This window comes from Seriola dumerili, unplaced genomic scaffold, assembly GCF_002260705.1.
Source record: "Seriola dumerili isolate Sdu_G_001 unplaced genomic scaffold, Sdu_1.0 BDQW01000040.1, whole genome shotgun sequence".
NCBI lineage: Eukaryota > Metazoa > Chordata > Actinopteri > Carangiformes > Carangidae > Seriola > Seriola dumerili.
Genome location: NW_019174295.1, coordinates 3,256,742 through 3,278,685, shown reverse-complemented (window position 1 = coordinate 3,278,685; position 21,944 = coordinate 3,256,742). Strand labels below are relative to the sequence as shown.

Genomic DNA, 21,944 nt, shown 5'->3' with positions numbered 1-21,944 from the left:
TCTGCTTAACAGCTTATAAAGAAACAAAGGAAAATGGCTGACACATAGTTTATTCTTATCCTTGAATTAAGAATGGGAAGGGTGAACTGATTCCAAATGCCAATCACAAGCCAGACTCAGGCCACATGTCTGCCTGTGATGCTGCCTGTCTGTGTCTCATTTTGCACCAGGAGATGCCACGGCAGAAAGCTATAGCCTGCTCATGAGGCTTGGAGGCGGCCGGTTTATGCATTCTAATGAGCGCTCCCTGGGAAAAATATGCAAATTCATTTTGTCATCAAGAGGAAAATAGAGGACAGGAAAGCAGCAGATACAGGAGGGGCTTAAGGGAGGAGGGCACATGCAAGAGGCGGGATTGGGTGGAGGGAGATAATGTGTATGTGCATGTTTGTGAATGTGTATGTGTGCGGGTTGGGGGATACAAGAGCAGGAGGTGTCAGAGCTGGGCTGTATTATAGAAGCAGAGTGAGGGACATATGTAACCCCCACCCCATCCCTTCCAACCAACTCCACCCCTCTACTTATCCCAAAAGCCACATACAGTAGTTCTACAAAAACAAATAAATAAATAATACATAGACAAGTACAGTCAGCTTTATAACAGATTGGATGAAGGGAGATTTATACATAGGACTTCCAAATGGAAAAATAGAAGTAGGCCTAGAGAAAATTTGTTGGATAAATTTCAATTTTTAATGTCAGGTCTGTGGTCTCTGATTTAAACCTCCGGTTTAGTTTAAAGCCACTATGGGGTATTGTAACTTGGGATGGGCAATGCCATTATCAAAGTGTTGTAAATGATCTAATGAAAAGTTAATCTAATAAACATACCATTACTACTATGAAAAATAATAATAATAAAGTTGAAAATTAATTAATATTGAAAATTAGATTTGTAGCTGAACCTGTTATATTTTAGAATACTTTAAAGTGTGTATATATACACTTTCAATAATATGGCACGCAAAGTTTATGTTCTAAAAAAATATTAAAATTTTTATTTAATCTTAATTTTATTAAAATAAAAATTATGCCTTTGAATACAAGAAACAATTACTCAGGCCTACCACTATTAAGTAGTAATAATTAATACCGCGTATAAATGCTTTTAACAAGTGTATGCACTCGCAACGATTAGCACTGCACGGGCAGTGCCATAAAAACCGACCCTACAGCGCTAACGTGAACAATAACTTGAGCTTAGGCGTCTGCAATTCACTTGAGAAACCAATTGGGGCTCCGCGGAACCATTGCCCGTAAAGATGAGGGAAGACAAAGGCCGCTGCACAACCGGCGTCGAGCGGAAGACGAACGTTTGTGACACGAACTGACAAAACGATGCACATGGACTCACTCCGCAGGCGGGGAGAAATAAATGTAGCTCTGTGTGGATGGATTTCACCAACCAGCACCGTATTGTCACTGAAAATATAACTTTGTTTTCGGTACGTATACTTTTTATTCACTTAAACGGGAAAACAAGTAGGCAGTTACTGAAAGTAACCTCCGGCTTAGGCTATTGTGTTAGCGTGCTAGCCGCTAGGTGCATGGACTAACAGTTAAGTGGATGAAGGATTGTTAGTGGATATTATTGGATCTAAAATAAACTATTATAGCGTTAATTTACTGACTGGATCGTGGGAAATAGAAGTTATTATTTTATTACATAATTTTGCCCCCAGATGTAGTTAGCGTTTAGTGTATTTGCCCTACTCAATGTTTACATGCTGCCCTTAACCGATGGTGTCTCACAAAAAAACTGTATTACGCTAATCCTAACAGGATTTTGTTATGTATTAGGGACTTTTTTGAGTGCTGTTTTCATATTTAGCTAAATTAGAGTTACCAAACGAAGAGTAAATTGTCTTGATATTCAAACAAGAAACCCTTTATTTAAAAAAACAAAAAACACAAAAAACAGGTGTGAATGGCACATGGCTGATACAGTGATTTGAATACCTGACAAATCAAGGTACTTACCTCAATTGTTGCAAACATTCTGTAAATGCAAAATTGCCATAGAGCTTGTAGCTCATTGTAGGCTTTGAGTAACAGACCCCACGTGTTGCTGTATTTTTCCTCAGCTCCTTGGGAAGTTTGGCAGTTTGAAGTGACATGGTGATATGTTTTGAATGGCACCGGACAGCTGTGGACCAGAAGAGCAACAGTGGTTTGCCAATGACTGGTGAAGACACTGGTTTGGAGGCTTTGGCCTCACCACTGGTGGGGTATTTGGGAAAAGTCAGTAGAGCTCATGCTTTCCTCTCAACTATTGTCACTTGCGCAAAGCTGAATTATATTTGAGAAACACTGTGACGGGGCAGTACCAATCCAAATTAAACAAAAGAAACACAAATGGAAATCTTTGGTAGTAAAAGGCGAAAGTATTTGGGTAGAATAATGATGTAGAGAGTCTGATATTGTTATATGTATTATATATTGTTGTATGAGAAATGTTGAATGAAAATGTTGAAAAATTAGTTTTTAAATGAGTGTTTATTTGAAAGAAAAGAATGTTTTACTATTACTGCTTTCTTTTTGTTTCATGCATTTTTATATTTACTTGACATCTACTGATACTCCAATTCACATATGCCACTGTCTCTGATCCAGAAGAGCAGAAATCTGAGGACAGTTAAAAAACAAACATTAAAACATAAATTTTACCTGACAGTTACTTTGACCAGTTCTTACATTTACTTTTATGCACCACTTCTGCAAGGTAAATTAAGTAAAACCTTACGAATTACTAATGCATGTGTTCAAACAAGTATTTGAATGTTGGAGGAATGTTGTGAAGAATAAAACTAAGAATGTTGCTGGGAGATGAAAGCCAGCCAGCCTTGTATGTTCTTTTAAACTGTTTGATATCTTGGGTTTGTGGAGGTCAGAGTTAACTAATGCCATGTTCATGTCACTTCATTTTTTTTTATTTTTATTTTTTTAAAAGGTTCAGGAAAGAGCTGCTTCATTGGAGCATTGTCCCTGGTGCACTTTGAAGGGCTTAAGCTATTCTCTGCGCTCTTACCATATCAACCTCCAGGAGACAATCACCCTCTGCACAAATCCACAGGCAAGTCCCAACACTGCTGTTACACACACACACACACACACACACACACACACACACACACTCTCACTCAGCTGAACACACTTTTTTGCTCACTGCCATGTTAACCTTTCCATCTCCATTCCCATGCAGTGCCTTTTCCCTCTGGTCAGCCGGCCCTTGGAGGATGTTTTAGCTAGCTTGGTTCCTGTGGAGCCTGCAGCTGGGAACAAAAGAAAAAATCCCCTGCCGCTGGAAAAGGAAGAGTTGATTGAACGCTCACCCAAACGTCTGCGATCAAGTGAACTTGGCAGCCTTGATACACAAAGTGATAATGACACACTTATCAGCCAGGGTGAGCACTGTGCTGTAAACACCATCAGTAATGGCCAGCATGCAGCACCCAAGACAGATGCAGTAAAGGTAAATGGATACCACAGGGATTTTGATTGTCCAGCTGCAGAGACAAATGGATGGGAATCACTACAAGATGACAATGTCGTTCTGGAGAAAGAACCAGACAATGCTGTTTGTACAGAAGGTTTTGCTCCTCCTACATGCTCGTCCTCAGCTGGACACCTGCAGAACTCATCAGAAGCCTTGCTGACTACTGATGGGGATGAGCTTGCGCGCTCTCCACACCGCGGAGCTCTCGGCATATTGGAGGATGACTCCAGTCAGGTGAAGAGTCATCCTGAGGTGCTGAACAGACAGCGCAGTCTGGCCTCCAATCAGTCTGGCTTCCCTAATGAGGACATTTATTCAACTGAAATCAATACTCCATTGAGTCAGCTCAAGGAGCAGACAGCAAGGACGGAACAGAAATCACTGACTACAGACATAAAGACAGAAACTGAAGATTTGTCTTCTACCTCTTCCTTAACGGAGTCAGAGGAATTTGTATCTGTTCCGAGTCAGCTTTTCTGGAAGAACAGCGATAACCTGTGTTGGCTGGACGCACTGCTTGCTGCTTTGGTAAACTGTAAGAGCTTAATAAGGTGTAAACCCAGAGAGGAGCCTCAGCGGTCATCTTTCTGGCAGCTGATGAGAAGATATGAAGACATTTGTGCTGCCATTCAAGTCCATCAACAGACTGGTAGAGGTAAGTTAAAAGAATCTACTTTTTTTGTCAATAGTATTTTAATTTTGTGGTCTTGCATCTACAATCAACAGAAAGTTGATTATTCATTTCCTCTTTGGTTACATTGTTCTGGTTTTTAAAAACCGCACAGAACATAACGTAATCTACTAATTTGACTCAGTCACCTGTATTTTCTCACTTTCTGTACCTCAGTGGTGTCTGGCCTTGTTGTTTTGGTTTGAGTCACCAAGGGTTTAAGATACCATTTGTGGAATTTCTTCTGCCACCTCAATACAATGGAGGTGAATTGAGCTTTTTTTTTGTGCTGTTAAAAACATTAAAATAACATTTGAAAAACACAACATCAACATTACTTACCTCTATTGTATTGTGATGGTGGCAGATGTTTTAGAGGTGCATACATCAAAACCTGGGCACATAAAACTAAATGTCTGCTTGATAGCAGAGAGGGTCATTTTTTGTTTGTTTGCTTTTTTGGATCATGGTGAACTGACCCTTTTTAAGTGCAACATGTTTGAATGAAATAAAGAATAGCACAAATATTCTATGTCAATCTGACTGTAAATATCGTACCAATGAACATGTGCCGATCCTATTGTCTAAAAAAGATTTTAAATTAATTTATAGGTGTAGATTTTGTTTGTTTTTCTAATGAATTGCAAAGCTTTTAAGTTTAGATTACTCATATAAAGTTGTTTCTGTCTAGATGGTGTGGTGATGGTGCCAAACCATGTGCTGCAAAAGGCCAATGCAGACCTACAGACTCTCAGGATGTCTGCCTTCAAACTACTGCAACCCAAGCTGCATTGCAAACTGGGTAAGATAACTCACTGAAGACATTTCCTGCAGCACCTAAAGTAAAATCAATTCAGTATGAGAAATAAAAGATTTTGGACATTCTTAGTTACTTTGTGTTCCCATTGACTAACTGTACCAAGGCGGTTCAACACCTTTTTAAATTATAGATGTAGGTTTTCAATGTTATTAACAATTCAGGCAAGTGTCAGCCAAGAAGTGTTGTGACCATATCTGAGTGTTGGTATCAGGAGATGATACGACTGCTCAGTAATGAATTCTAAATCAATTTAGAAATGCATCCCGAGTGGATATGTGTCATACCTGAGGTTTATTTGCAGTGTGCACTTGTTCTGTTCAAGACACATTTTTATTAAACGAGACGAGACAGGCAAGAGGAGAAATTTGTGTTGAATTGTTGAGCGTTACTTCGTCGTTTTCCCGCCCGTCTATCTCTCAGCTTGGTATGGAGAGTGTGCAAAGTAGAAGAGCCCTAATGTCACAGTTGCTAGTTGTTCCTACATTAGAGTACACTGAATTAGAATTGCCGTCTAAACAACAAAAAGGAAATATTGAAATCAGACATTGGTCCACTGAAGTTCATTTTTTTCAGTCAATCTCATGACTATGTACTTTTCCTTTTGAGCTGGGAGAAGCAAGAACAGACTGTCCCACACAGCTGGAGAAAAGAGGAGATATAAAGAGGTTAATGTAAATGTAAAGAAACAAAATATGTGTTAATATGTGTTTCTGAAGTCACTTGCACTGATAAGAAACTAGTGTTACATCAGCAGCAACATGCAAATTGTGCCAAGCTACTCTGAGCAAGGGAGAGATGTCTGAGTGAATGCTTTTCAAACTTAACAACACAATGCTCCCAAGGCCCCTCAAGCCTTCTCTTCATGAATATTAGATTTCATATACCCTAATGCCACTTTTTTTTTTTTTTTGGCAAAGAGATTAGGGTGACAGAATCACACATATAAAGGAGTAGTCTGTCTTGTTTTGGCAAGTCGCCTCTGTAAAATGTAATCACATCGCTTATACACAATGTGAAAGGCTCCATGTAAGAACGTCAAACAGCTAAATCACTTGGTTACCTTAACTGCGTTTCTTTTTCCTACCTTGATATGTATCACGCTTTATGTATTTGGCATCTCACTTGCAAAACACATGGCTTTACTGAGTCACGAACCCCTGTTTAGTATCCAAAAGTTAATCTTCATGTTTCAAAGTAAGCATTCTCATCTGATAATACCAAAAAGTGTCAAGTCTGGACCTGCAAATCTTGGATTTTGCTCAGCTTTCTGCAACCAAATCTTTATATTATATGAATGAGGGAGAACTTGCTTAGTTGTTGTCAACTTGTCATTCTGAAAGCACAAAGGGGATGGGCAGGGATACTGACACAGCAAGCGATTCGTTTAAATAAAGCCAAAGAGTCGAACTTTTCACTTTCAGGTTTGCAGACGCATGCGATCTCTTAAAAAAACAAAAAACAAAAAAAAAACAAACCCATATCTCATCTGCAAATTTAGATTCTTTAAAATGATCTGACAATGGCGAGTTAAACTGTCAGAACTTGTACCAGCGACGATGCTCTAACTGCTGCATGTGCTTTTCAGGCCAGAGGGAAACACCAGTATTTGCCATGCCGCTTCTGCTCAAGATGGACTCTTGGGCGGAGCCTCTCTTCCAGTCGACATTTCACTGGGAGTTCAAGTGCAGTGAATGCAAAGCTGCTTCCAAAGAAAGGTAGGCGATGACCACATTATAAGGAAAATTGATTATTCTCTACATATGTTTTTTCTTCTTCTTTTGCAAAACGGTCAGAGCTGTGTTAATCATGAATGTAATTCATGCTGTACTTTTCAGGATTATGAAAACTCTTCCCACCTTCACAAATATCATGCCCGATTGGCATCCGCTTCATGCAGTTCATTCTGCCCCGTGTAATGTATGCTGCAAAAAGAACCAGAGGAGGACCATGATGCTGGAGAGGTGAGAATTAAGCTTTTAATGTGTCTATCTTTAGTCAGGAATTATTCTTTTATTAAAAGAGATCTGATGATGATGTGGAGTTCACAATTTGATTATTGATGAAGATGCATTTACTTCATGTCTGAGCATTGTATCTACCCATATGTGTATCTAGCAAACTGGTATTGAAAATTAAGACCACTGTATTTTAATGGTTTGATTTTAGTTTGAATTTCCTCCAAATCAGACCAGCATTTACCAAATAATTACACCTACAATTTTATTATAACTTTTGGGCACCTATGGGAAAATTACACATGTATTTACTTATTTTTGAAGTGGAAAGAAGTAATTGCAACCTCTGCAGCAAACAGACATAAAAAATTAGTCTTTCTTTAAATGTTAATGCACTCTTTTCATGTCATGAACGTAAAAAGCAGAAAAAATAAACAGTGCAAGAGCTTGGCTACCCCACTAAGTCAGTACTTAGTAACCCCTATTTTGCCAACTGTTGAGCGCAGTGCTGGGAATATTCTTCTTTGGGGTTGTGTGGCAGCCAGTGGCATAGGGAAACATTGCACAGATACAGGATGTGGAAGAATGGATTCAAATAAATATCAGCTAATTCTGCATGCAAATATCCTGCAGTCAGTCAAAAAAGTGAAACTGGAAAGAATCTGGCTTCTACAGCAGGACAGTGAACCAAAGCAAACCTCAAAATCCACCGTAGACTTCTTCAAGGAACACAAGCTGAAGCTTGAAGGCTCTCACTGCAGCCCTCCTGACCTGAACATGATTAAACAATCTATGGGTAGATCCTGAACATGCTGTGTGTGTGCAAAACAGCCTAAAAATATCTGAGAAGCTGAAGTGATCTGCAGGAAGAGTGGGTGAAACTTCCTAACAATAGAATAACAATAGAACAATAGAAAGACTCTTAGCTGGCTACAGAGAGTGTTTGTAAAATGTGATATCTGCCAAAGGAGGGGTTACTAAGTACTGATATAGTAGGGTGACCAGACTTTTGCATATGCCACAAATACTGTTTAATTCAGTCCTATTTTTTAAGTTCGTGAAATGAAAAGGAACAGAGCATTAACGTTTGCAGAAAAGATAATTACCTAAACATGTGTTTGCTGTAGGAGTTGGATTTACTTTGTTTTTACGCCATATCAACAAAATGTGTGATTTACCCAAACTTCTGCATATGACTGTACTGTTCAGAGATGATGACACTGTGGCTGTTGAAGCGCATGTTGATGAAATGCTGTTAGTCATTACTATGTTTACAAAGGGTGTCATTTGAACATACAGTATTAGCCACTGAATAATTAACGACTGTATAGCAGTAACACAGCTTATGTGTGTGCATCCATTGTCTCCAGATTAGCTACACCACAATCAGTTATACTACTTGAATAATATAAAAAACTTTTATTTCCAAGTTCAACAGAAATCTACAGGTTAGCAGCATAACAAAGAACTTCTGTGTGCCTCCATAGCTGCGCCACACATTAACTAATTAACTTCGATCATCTGCCAGGGTGAATGAAATTACTGAAATTATTAATGAATCATACTTGACACTTAAATTGTCAGGGAAAAAAATTACAGTTTCATCATTATAGGTCAATGCTCACAAATGAATGTTAAATGCATTTATCTTACAGTAAATTGCATATTCTATTAATAACGTATTACGTGTGCATTAGCTGAGGAAAAACAAAAAAGGTGCTGTAGCTTTGTAGAAACAGTGTTTTATGTTAGAGTAGCTAGGCCTTCACTCATTCATCCATTTAACCAGACTTTTACCTTGTGTTTTGTTCAGTGTGCCTCCAGTATTTGCGCTGCACTTTGTTGAAGGGCTTCGTGACAATGATGTCAGACTGTACACCTTCAACTTCAAAGGGAAACGATACTCGGTCACCACAGTGATACAGTACAACCATCAGCTGAAGCACTTTGTCACCTGGCTGTGTGAATCTGACGGTAGGTATTTTGAGACAGATTCTGTTGAGATTTTATTTTTACTTCTTTTTTTTAACCAACATGTAAACAATATCTTTACCAATGGCTTTGGTAAACTAGGTCAGTTAATGAGCCTTCAGCGGGAGTTCGGTTTGCACACAGCAGAGCAATTTTAAATATGTTTAATGAATTACTTTGCCATATTTAGTCCTCAGAGGATGTAATTTAATCACAGGCTTTCTCCATGGATAACTGAAGTCAAATGACACAGAACTTTAACAGTCTTTAAGCTACATTTGCACTTGGTATGAAACCACAAACATAAGCTCATAGTTAAGTCACATGAAGGTTCATATTTTTATTCCTCTACATTGTAGTTTGCCAACAGCACATTCTGCTGGACAATTTATGTAATGTTAAACTTTGGGAGGCTCCAGCCATGAAGGGAGTGTTTTGCTTTCATTAATACAGAATTTATTTATTCACCTAAGATTTTCACAGTACATTTAATTATTTTTCCTACATTGTATCTATATGATTAATCTGCATTTGTATGTGCTTCTGCTGCTTCTTGGCCCAGATTCTCCTGTGAAAGAGATTATTGGTCTCTGGTGAAACAATGTCTTGCTTTATTTGACCAAAAAGTAGCTTTATTTACACATGTATGCTACACGTGCTGTTTTTTGTTGTGACTGTGTACCTGTTCCTCACAGGATCATGGCTGGAGTACGACGACGTGAAACATCCAGACTGTAAGACCCATCAGAAACTCCCGGTCCCTGCTCAGGAGCTACACGTGGTCTTCTGGGAAATGGAGGAGGATGAAGAGCCTCGTGCCTGTTCTCCCACCAGCACATTTTCCGACTCTGCCTCGTCTAAAAACGAGATGAACCCGAGTCGATGTGACAAAGGCTCAGCAGCAGATAAACTGTTGGCTCACTCTCCGGATCAGTCTCTTCTCACGTCTCACAATGACACCGACATCGTCTGTGCACTCTCAGTATCTGAAGATGGCGACAACGTCACGGACACAACCCTCACAGCCGGCTTTGACACATCCATAGGTTCCACAACGCTGCTCGACACCTTCGAGGGCCTCAGCCACAATGACATTGTCACACTCACACTGGTGGAATTAAAACCCGATTCAGAAATGCTGCCTGTAAATGACAACAAACAAACTCAGGATTTGAGTGTTCCCAGCGAGAATCAAATACCTGATGCGACACCAGATAGCTCCTCCGCCGTAATAGGCAGTGAAGTGGCGCGCAACCCTGATGTTGAGCTTCCCACCACCTCCAGCTCGTCTGAATCTGGAGATGGCTCATCTGCTGATCCAACGTACGTGCCCGGTTCCAGGAGAGGACGAGGGAGAGGGAGAGGAACTGGCAGAGGCAAAACCGTCGGTAGACAAAAAGGTAAAAAAGCAGCCTCTTCAAAAGCAGCTCCACATATTTCACCACCTGCGTCTTCTGAGCCCTCTGAAGAAATCGGTAACAAACCCGTGGTTGCTGCCGCTCAGGAAAATGCACCACCTGTTGAAATTACCCCGGAAACGTCCCACCTGTCTTCTGCTGATACCTCACCCCAAAAAAGTCCCCCGACACTAGATCAGAACGCCCGCTGGTCCTTCCTGCTCAGCAAACACCCACTAAACCATGTTCACAAGTCCGTTGCAAAACTCGCTCCCACCCCCACACCCACCTCGGTCACAAAGGTAAAGCCCACTCCTTCCACTCACTCTGCCCCCAACCCTGTGAGAAAACAGCAGACTCCTGGGGCACTCTTCCCCAAACCACAGCTCAGGACAGAGGAGAGTGCGGGTCTCCCGATGAAAGCAGCAGAAATGTACGGTGGATTCAGCGCCAAGAGCTCCAACACACGGAGTCCACTCCCTTCCCCTGCACCGCTCACTGGCAAATCAAATCTGTCTCAACCCATCACCCCTCACCACCAGAAACCACTAAAAAACACACCAGTGGTGTCTGCTACATTACTCCCTACGCCTAAAGCAAAGGTGCTCCCTGAGATCTCCTCCTCCAAGAAACAGAGCAGCCAGTCAAAGGTTCCTCCTGGTCTCAGCGACACTGAAACCCTCAGGTACAAGCTGATAAAGAAACTGAAAGCAAAGAAGAAGAAGCTTGCCAAATTGAATGAAATGTTGGGTCATCAGGGGGGAGCCAGCCTCCGACCGGACAGCACTGACCTGAATTCTCCCAACACGGTTACCTCCAGCACCTATGGCGGCGCCACGTGCGACGACTTCCTCTCAGACCTGCTCTCACCGGCAACGACAGCCAGCAACCTATCGCCTGACAGCACCGGCTTCCTAGAGATGCTCACCAGCGGACAAGATGGAGTCGAGCAGTTGGACTCTGGGGTCAACGCTGTCGGTGCGGTGTCACAGACGAACGCTTGCATGATTGGGAGCCACACTGAAAACTTCCTGGATGAGTTTCTGACGCAGGCCGCAGCTCAGAGACCGACGGAGATGGAGAGCGAGGCACTCAGTGCGCTTGAATTTTTCATCTGAGCTGTGGGGGATGGGTGTTGTCTGCAGGCTACAAGCACAGACAACATTAACTTAACTGTCGTGAGAAAATGGTGCAAAATTTTACTTGTTTAACAATCCAACAAACCTCATCCGTCAGTAGGGATGGGTTCTTATAGCAGGTTCCATTTAGGATCTGGTTCCAATCTGGTAAAATACAAAGATCCCTTATTCCTTCATCAAGAATCCTTCATTCTTGTTCTGTTCAATTTGTTTATTTTAGTTAGTTCCTTTTAGCCTCTCTCTGACGCTACAGGTTATCCTTAAGGAAAAAGATGTAGACATCTATAAAACGGCAAATGTGTGACAAGCCAGTGATCCTGTTAAGAGCACACACGGAGGACTGGCTTTTCAAAGTCAACAAAATGACTGCAAAATTTAATATTTGTAGGATGGTACTCACAATTTAAATGTCCACCAACCAACATTTTAAACTAAGATTTTGTTGTATTTTTGATAACTGGAGAAGAACTAGTGCTCGGCCCACCAGTGTTGCAGCATATTCTGTGACCTGTAGCAATCTATTCTTCAGATAACATTAGATCCGCTGTGCATGGAAAACATCACCAATTGATTTAATCAATATTCATTGAACGATTAAGTAGAATTTGTATTATTTTCACTGTGTGATTTTTACTTTAGCTTCTATGGCTCGTGCTTCTGCAGCACAGCCCCCCATGACGAGCAAAGGGAGTCGGGACAGGGTCAATGAAATTACACAAAGGAGTAACAAAATATGTGGTGAACCGTAGTACGAGCATTTTAGGTTTAATAGTTAATAACCGTAGTTTAAGTTAATGTCGGTGTATTTTGTTATTTAAGTGATCAGAAGCCAGATTCTTAAATATCAAATCATATCTTTTCTTTCACAAAACAGTTGAAATTGGCACTGAGTGAAATAAAAACTGCATTTTTTTTAACAAACACATTTTCATTCTCTGTCAAACTAACTACCAAAAAAGATTCAATAACAGATTCGGAACTGGATTCAGATTCAACAAAATGCTATTGAAGCCCATCCCTATCGATCAGTCAGACATGTCAGTTTGTCGCCACATGAAAATGTAGTTGCAATGAAAGTAGTGAAATCTTTTCTTATTTATGTTCCTATTAATTTAGTTAACTTAATGAAGTTGTATGTCTGTCAACAATGTTGGCGATGGTATGTTCAACCTTGGATGAAATTTGTAAATTGCATCTGTAAATGTTTTCTGCAGGTTTGGCACTTTGTAGTTTATATATACTGTACATATGTGGGTTGCATTTCACAGCTGTTTGTTTGCTCTGTTTTGCCCTTTTGACAAATTACTTGAAGATTATCATGAAAGATATTTCTTTTCTTTTTTTTAGTGTCATTTAATAAATACTTCAGGTGACTCTTATATTTGCAAATTGTGAAAATTATTGTTTTGAAATTCAACTTTAAGAAAAAGTGTGTTTTTTTTTTTTACCAAGTTGATACTTACCTCAACCAGCTTCCTCGTAGAGTAAAATATTTTCAGTTTGTATGTATTAAAGTTCCTGTACATACTATAAATGGTTATTTATGAGTCACAGTTTTGCACGTTCTGCTCAACTAGAGACTACAGCTTCATTTTACCTCAAACGCAAAAAGTAAAATTACTTGTCATGACCCTTAAATTAAAAAGAAAAAGCAAGTTGCATAAACTACAAGACCCAAAATTCAGCATTATTTAAGGTGAATTCAGTCAGACATTAAATGTGCATTAATTATAGAGTCAATCAATCTTTTCCTTTTCCCTGACCATAATCAGTGTTATAGAAATACCATATTACAAAATATAGTTTAAAATTTCTTCTTTTTTTTTTTCAACACAACACTTTTTTATGAATTTAAAAGAAAATTAAGACTGTGGCATAAAGCTCAACTACTGAGAAACAATCTTCCATTAAGCTTTTTTGTAATCATACCCAACGTTTAGACACACTGCCTTCAAAAGGTACCGGTGTTTTTCTGTCAGCAATAGTAGTATTTTTAGTTCCATGTTTGTGAACTAGTTTTAACACACTTTCTAACCCCATACAGCCAAAAGGAGATGTTCCCATACCGGGAGTCGAACCCGGGCCGCCTGGGTGAAAACCAGGAATCCTAACCGCTAGACCATATGGGACATGACGACGCAGAAAGAAAATACCTGTCTCAAATTATTAACAACACGCCTGTGACGTGTATCCACTCTAGTGTGGCTCTCTTGGGGTTCACCTGGTGTCACCGAGTCTCGATAACCTGTATGACGGAGCTGGTTAGTGTTAGTTAAAAGCGACGCTAACTGTGGGGTGGGGTGGGGCAGAGATGAAAGTGCATTACCATGTTAAAGCACATGCAGGTGCTGTTTGACTGTAGGTGGGCCAAGTCAGTCAAGTGCCCCAGTAACTCAAACGGCTTGTAAATAGCTATATTTCACTGTATTCAAACATCCAAAGCATTTTTCACAGCATCACTCATCGCTCTGTGCCTAAGTAAATTTTTTAGGTACTTAAGTAGAGTGATATTTTTTTCAAATAAAAATTTGTACTATTATTCCATAACATTTTAGAGGCAAGTATTGTGCTCTACTACATGTATTTTTGTATTTTTACTCACAAATCGCATGAAATTTGATGAGCTCTCTACACACTTTGTACGTTTACTTGTAAAAGAATATTTTAATAGTGTGGTGTTACTGATTCTACTCAAACAGAACATGCAATGGTCAATACCACTGAAGCAGACACATGCATATGCATGTGTGTGCTTGCAATCTGGTGAGTCTAACATAAACACACACAGAGGAAGTAGCATGCAACTTGCTTGTACTCCTCTGTTTTAAGCCAGAGGATAATTTACATAAAGGGGAAGCCACAAACAAGTGTGTATGTGACATGGGATGGAGGTGAGATAAGGAGTAAATGACGCCATAGAGAGACAGATCAGGTTTATACTCTGTGACTGACCGTAAATATGCATTAACACTCTGCCTCCCTCAGCCTCAGCATCCACCTGCTCCTACAGCTTCCACAGCATTGATCATGGACTCTCATGAAGTGGTGAAGAACATCTACCTCCTGGTCATCGTCACCCTCCTCAGCGTACTTCAGAACGGTGAGAACACGCAAAGAAGGAGCTTCTGTCACAATTAACAGCCGAGATGTTTGTTTTTTGTTTGTTTGTTTTTTACTTTGAATCAGTAATTACAATGTTAATGTTAAAAAATTATGACATTCAGTTGATTTTATTGCTTTTTTCTGTGTCTGTGTTTTAAGTATTCTTTGCCCAGAAGGTAGAGAGGGAATGCAAGAGTCAAAGGTCCCAAGCGTCTACTTTTGAGCGAGTGTCTTGTGCCAAGTAAGTGCCCTGTCTTCGACACTCAGCCAGTGACACGGTGAACAACTTCTATTTCCTACTACAAACTTTCCACTTGGTTTTACATTCCCCTATTGTTCCTTTCATCGAGAGACAGGCCTTATTTGCCTGAGCACTGCCAGGCAGTGGGAAAAGGTGGTGTAGAGCTCATTTGAATGTTTGCAGGGAAAGCAACAATAGCCATTGGGGAAACATTAATTTTTTTTCCAGTTTCTCAGTAAGGTGAGTCATCGTCATCTGTAGGTCCCGTTCAAGTTAAAGCAGTGAAAACTGCTCGTACATTTGCAGCCTATGGCCGGAGGGCATTTCAAAATAGTGTCTTGCCATTGGCACATAAGGGAGTAGATTTACCTGATTACAGAGATTCTTCATCAAGAGAGTCACAGATAATAAGTGCTGATTAATCCATTATTTGATCAGTTGATCAGCAGAAAATGAATCTGTAGGATTTGTCTTTATATCATTGTAAATTGAACATGATTTGGTTTTACATACATCATCTCTGGCTTTTGGAGAATGCAATGGACATTTATCACTTTTGGAACATCACAAAGACACAATCAGTCAATCAGAAAAATTGTCAAAAATTCATCAATAATGAAAACAATCGATCTACAGCACTGGTGATGATAACACTTTTGCTGCACATCACTTAGATGTGCTTTGACAACTAGGCTAAAGCTAGAAATTAAAATGTAATAGTTGTAACTGATATAACAGCATAGTCTTTGTCCATCAGCAACAATGCACTTCCTTTTTTTTACAAGGAAATATCTGAACCACATCCTCTCTACATGATGTTACGATTTCAAAAAAAAGAAAAAAAGAAAAGTGATGCAAACGTTTGGTGACAGTTTAAAACTTACCAGATTCCTTCAATCAGCTTGTAAAGTGTGGTGTGTTTTGGATAACTCTCCTGACATGCGAGATTGGAAAAGGTTTGAGGGTCACGGTTCTGTGCAACATACTGTACTGATTATTGCAATTCATTGCACCAGCCACTTCGTGCTGACTCAGAAAGCAGGCTCAGTTTTTCCTGGCTTTCCACTTCAGCTTTGCTCCTTTAACACTCACAAAAGCCAAAAGATCTTCTTTTTTTTCTTCTTTCTTTTTTTTTAAACCCACTTCTGCTCTGCAGTTTCAAAACATTTCCCAACATTTATAGAAAAGGCGCTTCGTATCATCCGCTGCTGCCAGTAACAGATTGGTGATTGCTCCACAGTTTGTCGTTGCAGGTGACTTCCTGGAAATGTGCTAATTACAGATCATGTTTGTGTTTCTTCCAGTCGTAACTGCATGGATGCCTACCCCACTTTCCTGGCAGTGATGTGGTGTGCCGGTGTGTGTCTCAATCAAGGTAATCATTAATCAGTTACCATAAAGGAGATAGTCACACTTTTGTATTGTAAACAAAACACACCCATCCCAAGTCAATGAAAGTGAGGAAGGTCAGAATGTCACATATTATAGTAGTTTTTGTTCAGTAGATGTAAATTCTATATACAGATTACTTTCTTTACCTGTGTTTGAGAGGCAGCAAATATAGACCTGCACCTAGAGTCAAATTAGTAACATCTCCACTACGCATGTGGCCAATGGTCATGTTGTAATAACAGCCTCCACTGGCTGCAGGGAGTTTCTCTCATTTAGCGACAAGAGCATTTGAGATTTCAGACGTTGATGTAGGTCGGTCAGGCCTGGCTCAGAGTTTACATCCCAGTTCATGCCAAAGGTATTTAATGGCGTTGAGATTAGGGCTCTTTGCAGGAACTTTAACTCGGCAAACTACTTCTTCACCATTTCCTCAGGGCCCTCTCTCTGTGCAAATGGTAATTGCTGAAACAGGAAGGGGCCTTTACCAAACTGTAGCTGTTGCAGGTCCCAGATGGCAGGGCGGGCAACCACATACAAATGTCCTGGTTAAGAGGAGAAATGATGAGACAACAGTTTATTGTACAAATTCATGTTCAAATGCACTATATTCTGTTTATCTGCAAATGAAACATATTTAGACTATTTTAAGATGAACACATAATTAACCCTTAATACTCCGAATGGGTTGTTACAACTGACAGAAAAATACTAATAAATATAACATTAACTTCAGGGATGTTAACCCTTTACTCACTACAGTTTGTCAGCAGCCGTTTAAGTCACACAAACACTTGTTTAATCCACTTTTTGTTATCACCTTTAACATGGGACTTTTCTACTTGCACAGGTAAACATACTGGCCAATGCCTGAGAGCTTCACTAGTCTTTTAGTACATTAAAATGGCAAATAAATCATATTAGAGAACACTTAACATGAAACCCAAAACAGTTTTAGTGTCTAAAGTAGGAATTTCCTATATCAATAATGCATGCATGCACATGCTAGCCGGCAGTTTGTTTCAGTCTTTATTTTCCTTTTCTGTCGTCTGTTTGAAGCTCCTGCTGCCTTTGCCGGGATCATCTACCTTCTAGTCAGGCAGAAGTACTTTATTGGATACTTGGGACACACCTCTCAATGGTAAATGAACACAAGCAATCTATACTGTGTGTGTGTTAGAAGAGATATGGTATAACCGTTTTTGTTTTTTATCTCTGTAGCACCCCGGGCTACCTGTTTGGGAAACGCATCATCTCCTTCCTGTCCCTGATGTGCATCGTGGGCATCTTCAACTACCTGCTCCTGCGCTTCTATGGCAGCGACTATAAGGAATACGTACAGACCATCACCAGCGCTGCATCTACTCTTCTCCTCATCCCTTAGTCCAGCGTGTGTCGCCTAAAGGCAACAACATTTGCCTGCATTTGTTTTACTTTTATCTGATGAGAACTGTTGAATTAAAACACAGTCTTCTTTTTGTGTGTGTGTTTGTAAAAGAGCATTTATTGTATTTGAGTTTGGTAAAAAATAAAAAATTTCTCATCAACAAATGCTGATTCATTGGTACAAAAGTCTTGCCATCATTTGATTTTGCAGCAGCACAGATTTGACCCCTTTAAACCTTTATACAAAAGTTGTAATTCATGAGGTAAATGCGTGGTTACACCAAAAAAACATGTTTACAAATCAAGTTAGACATAATTTGCCTACTAATTTTCATGCAGAATAATCCAGAACTTCCTTGTCAGTCCCTGTCAGTAGTTTCCATCCACTGAACAGAAGAAATATTTGAACCCAACTGCCGTTATAAGTGAGTTACTGCAGTCCCAAGAGGTAGGCTGGTCCTTCACCTGGCAGGTTGCTATTAAAACTGTTCATCTGTTGAACAAGAAACTCCTTTTTCAGCCTTTTCCTGAGGAAACAGACCGAGCTTCCACCAAAAAACTGAGCAGGTAAACTTGACTTTTCCGACCTCCTCATCCACTGCTGGCTCAGGTCAGGCTCAACTTTAATGGTAAGAGATCCAAGAAGAGAAGGCAGGTTAGACAAACCTGTGCGCACTGACAAATGCAGAAAATGTAGATTACTATGAATAAGAAGAATATGAGACGATTACCTTAAAGTTTCTTTTGCTGAAGCCGAACCAGTGTGGGAAATCAAAGAGGGCGTCAGAGTAGTATTTGAGGGTGAAGGAGGCATCTCTCCAGACTGGTTTGACTTTTATTAGTTTGTCGGTTTTGATGTGGATGTTTTTTGCAGCCCAGCTGTCCAGTGCTTGAGTCAAGTCAATCTGACATAAGGAAAAGTCATTTTCAATAATCTTATCAAATCAGCAAAGAAACTCCGCAGGTGTATACAACAGAAAGAGTGTAAAATCCTGCTTACGTCCACCCTGTAGCTTTCCCCAGCGACTGAAGAGATGGTCCAGTCCAGGCCTTTCTCCATCTGCCACTTGATTAAAGGATCGTTGCCGTCGATGGACACCACGTACTGCTTCAGCACTGAAACAGAAATGGAGATAATTCATGAAGGAAAACAGGACAGGGAACAGAACATGGGAGAGTTTGCAGAAACATATGTTGTCATGTGCTGTAAGTACTGTGCTGCCATTGTAATTTCTCCACCCCACCCATTGTGAGCATCCCAAGTCAGAAAGCCAGCATGAGTCACCCATGCCACCAAACTGCATGACCGACTTTGCAGCCTACACACTGGTTTCAAAAATGCCAAAAAAAACACTAGTGGTGCCTTTGAGGACCGTTTGTTGTTTATTTTAATCCATGCAGAGATCTTCATAAGCAGACAGCTGATGTTACCTCTGACCTCCCTGGCTGCCTTCTTGTTGTTCGCTGAGCAGTTTTCCTGGCAGGCAGACATGAGCAGATAGCTCCTCTTGGACAGCAGCCTCTTTCTCATGCTGGTGTACTCCCATAAATTGTGCATTTTAACTTTCCTGTCGTGGGAAACAAATAAGACAGTTTCATGTGAGTGTGTATAAACACATGTGTGTATGTATAGAGCCGTGTCTAATACTTTTTTTTCCTCCCTCCCTTCCCCCCCTTCACCTTCCCAGCGAGTTCTCGAAAACAATTTTCCCTCTGCAGGAGAAGAAGTCGTCGATGAGCACCAGGCTCTTCTCCGGGTCGCTGTGGACTCGGTAACCGGAGCCGAGAGCCTTCACGGAGAAACCTGCCGGAGGTTCTCTCAGAAACTCTTCCACCTCTGTCACCCTCATCCTGCTGTGGGACACTTTCTTCGACGTCACGGTGTCACGCATTTTTCTCCTTGATCCCTTGCTGCTGCGGCCGCTGCTGTTGATCTTATTTTTGCCTGACTCCAGTCCGCAGCTTTAATAACCTCCAACCACTGTCGAGTTAGACGAGTTTACAACATGGGACTTCCGGTCTCCTTTCGCCAAAATAAATCCCTTTACTCAGGAAAACCGTATGCAGCTGTGGTAGAGATGAAATCACAGTCGATTAATCATTTATTCAGTCCACAGAAAATGAATAAGGAACGTTTTGCTAATGTTATTTAAGAAGAAAAAACATGATCAAAAAAGAAAACAACAACTGTGAAGATTTATTTAGTCAATAAATCAATTTGTAGATAAAGAGAAAATTGGTTTAAGTCATTAATCAAGCAAAAGTGCCTAGTTTATGTAATTTCAAACTGTTAAAAACAAAACAACTCTGGGTTTTGGACAATACAAGACACCGTGAAGACAACAACTTAGGCTCTGTAGAAACTGTAATACCCATTTTTCATAGATCAAACTATTAATTGATTAATTGAGAAAATAATAGTAACATTAACTGTTAGTGCTGTCCTACAGTGTTTGAGCAATACAAAGTACAAAAGTGCATGAAGATAAGATAATATTCAAGTGGTGTTTCAGATGTAACATTATCCAGATGTAACAGATAAAAAGTAAAGCATAAAAAGTAAACACATGTAATGGTAATGTCTCATATTCATGTTCTTAGCCCTAAAGTAATAATAATTGTGCTTTTATTTTGAAGGCAAATGTATTTACTTCTTGTTGCATTGCAGATGACACAATTCCTCAAAAGGCACTTTGACAAATTACTCCTAATCACAGGGGTCCTGTCAATGCTGGAGAGCTCTCCCCTACATAGCATATATACATGCATACATAAGTAAATAATGCCAATAATATACATAAATTAAAAAGTAATTATTTGGATCAGACTTTAAGACCTTTGAGGGTGGAATGTGCGACTTTGTGGGAAGCCACTTGTAGGCAGCACTTGGCCTCGTGCTTGGAAATAACATCACTCTTCAACCAAGGAGGAAAATTACAGAACCTAATTTGAAACATCGGTGAATTATGAGTCACCTTAGAGCCTTTGTGGTGCAGTGACAACATTAATGTGCTGTGTATTTGTGTTTCATATCAACTTTTCTGATCTTGCTTCAGTGCTTTTATTCAAACAAAATGTTTATTCAGACCTTTTCTTCCTCATATGACAGCATAGATTTACTCAGCACATTTCACAGATTCATAAATCACCTATAGCTCATGTTTTGTTTTTTCTGCCTATAGCTGTTTGATAACATGACACATTGCCCAGTTGTGTTGGAGTGAAATATAACAGACTGTGCCACTGCAAATATACACTTTCCTGATTCCTTCAAGCTGCCACAGAATACAGCTTTCTTGTCTGGATTTCTTTCTTCACAGCTCACTTTATTTGTACAAAAATGTGAACACTCACAACTGTGGTTTCACAGCAGATCCAGCCTGTTTAATTTGTGTGGCCAAGAAGTCCATGTTTAGCCTCTGTGGTCGGGAGACTATTGACTCATTTGTTCTGGATGTTTCCAGTCTGCACAGCCTACAACAGAAAACATGCTTTCAGCCTCTTGTCTGGATACCTCTCCCTCATATGAATCTGTTGAAGATACCTGTCCTACACTCCCATGACTAAGTTAGCTGAGGACTGAAGCCATGTCCTCAGAATACCAAAATAGCCCCCTAACACACTGAGCCGTTTGTTCAGCCACTTACTGTATTCTTTAGAGACTTTGTGTCTTCACTTTGAGTGTTAGACTTCAGAATTCACTGAGCATCATAAAAATCGAACCTCAAAACTTCAGAACAGTCCTCTAACATGCTGAGCTATCTAGTTAAGGACCATTTCATTTTTTTATCAGAGCTTTTAACTCTTTCCTTTGGGTGCTGTCCAAAGGAAAAGTGGACGAAAGAGGACACACTTCAGTCGAGTTGATCATCACCTCTCTGCAGATTTTTCTTATTTCCTCCAGCAGGCTCCTGTTAGGTTTGGTTTTATTTTATCATTACATTTGGGGTTAAAAAAAAGGATCTGATGATAAGTTTCATCTGCATTCCTTCCAAGTATTTACATTAGTTTTGACATGGATTTTCTTACATATTATTTTTTTATGTTTCATCCTTAGTACAGTATGTTCTTCAGGCTTTGACTCCCATTTGTTTTTAATTTGCATTGTTCTGTGCTGTGCCAAACCAGCAACAGCTTGATATAATTTTTTTTTTATTTAAAAAATCTGGGAAAGATTTGGGAACTGGAAGTCTGAGTTTAGCTCGGGAAGATGTTGTATATTTTTTCTGTGTCAGAATGACACAATATTATTGTGATGTTGGGTGATTTCAGGTAAAGTGGGGCAGTTTTTTGGGAAATCACACTTTAGACAAAAACACTTTGTCCAGTTCAAGTATATGTGATAGTGTGATACTTTTTTCATTTAAACAGGTCCTCA

General features: G+C 39.9%; 3 protein-coding genes and 1 non-coding gene across 4 annotated transcripts; 2 read left to right on the top strand and 2 right to left on the bottom strand.

Moving 5' to 3' along the window:
- The first annotated feature begins 1,332 nt into the window (after positions 1-1,332).
- uspl1 (ubiquitin specific peptidase like 1) lies at positions 1,333-12,836 on the top strand. The gene is made up of 9 exons (XM_022738804.1): positions 1,333-1,445; positions 2,085-2,241; positions 2,951-3,073; positions 3,203-4,151; positions 4,858-4,968; positions 6,572-6,701; positions 6,822-6,947; positions 8,755-8,915; positions 9,608-12,836. The coding sequence occupies exons 2-9, from the start codon at positions 2,116-2,118 to the stop codon at positions 11,425-11,427; spliced, it is 3,546 nt and encodes a 1,181-aa protein (XP_022594525.1). The 5' UTR covers positions 1,333-1,445; positions 2,085-2,115; the 3' UTR covers positions 11,428-12,836.
- A 669-nt stretch (positions 12,837-13,505) lies between these two features.
- Positions 13,506-13,577, bottom strand: trnae-uuc. The gene has a single exon. It is a non-coding gene; the product is annotated as a tRNA-Glu (tRNA).
- Positions 13,578-14,278: 701 nt separating this feature from the next.
- alox5ap (arachidonate 5-lipoxygenase activating protein) lies at positions 14,279-17,578 on the top strand. The gene is made up of 6 exons (XM_022738807.1): positions 14,279-14,339; positions 14,434-14,548; positions 14,710-14,791; positions 16,096-16,166; positions 17,240-17,321; positions 17,402-17,578. Exons 1-6 carry the CDS (start codon positions 14,334-14,336, stop codon positions 17,562-17,564), a joined length of 519 nt encoding a protein of 172 aa, XP_022594528.1. The 5' UTR covers positions 14,279-14,333; the 3' UTR covers positions 17,565-17,578.
- A 520-nt stretch (positions 17,579-18,098) lies between these two features.
- Positions 18,099-19,540, bottom strand: medag (mesenteric estrogen dependent adipogenesis). The gene is made up of 5 exons (XM_022738805.1): positions 19,247-19,540; positions 18,998-19,134; positions 18,567-18,682; positions 18,298-18,471; positions 18,099-18,187 (listed from the first exon to the last, which is right to left on the bottom strand). The coding sequence occupies exons 1-5, from the start codon at positions 19,456-19,458 to the stop codon at positions 18,173-18,175; spliced, it is 654 nt and encodes a 217-aa protein (XP_022594526.1). The 5' UTR covers positions 19,459-19,540; the 3' UTR covers positions 18,099-18,172.
- Positions 19,541-21,944: the final 2,404 nt, after the last annotated feature.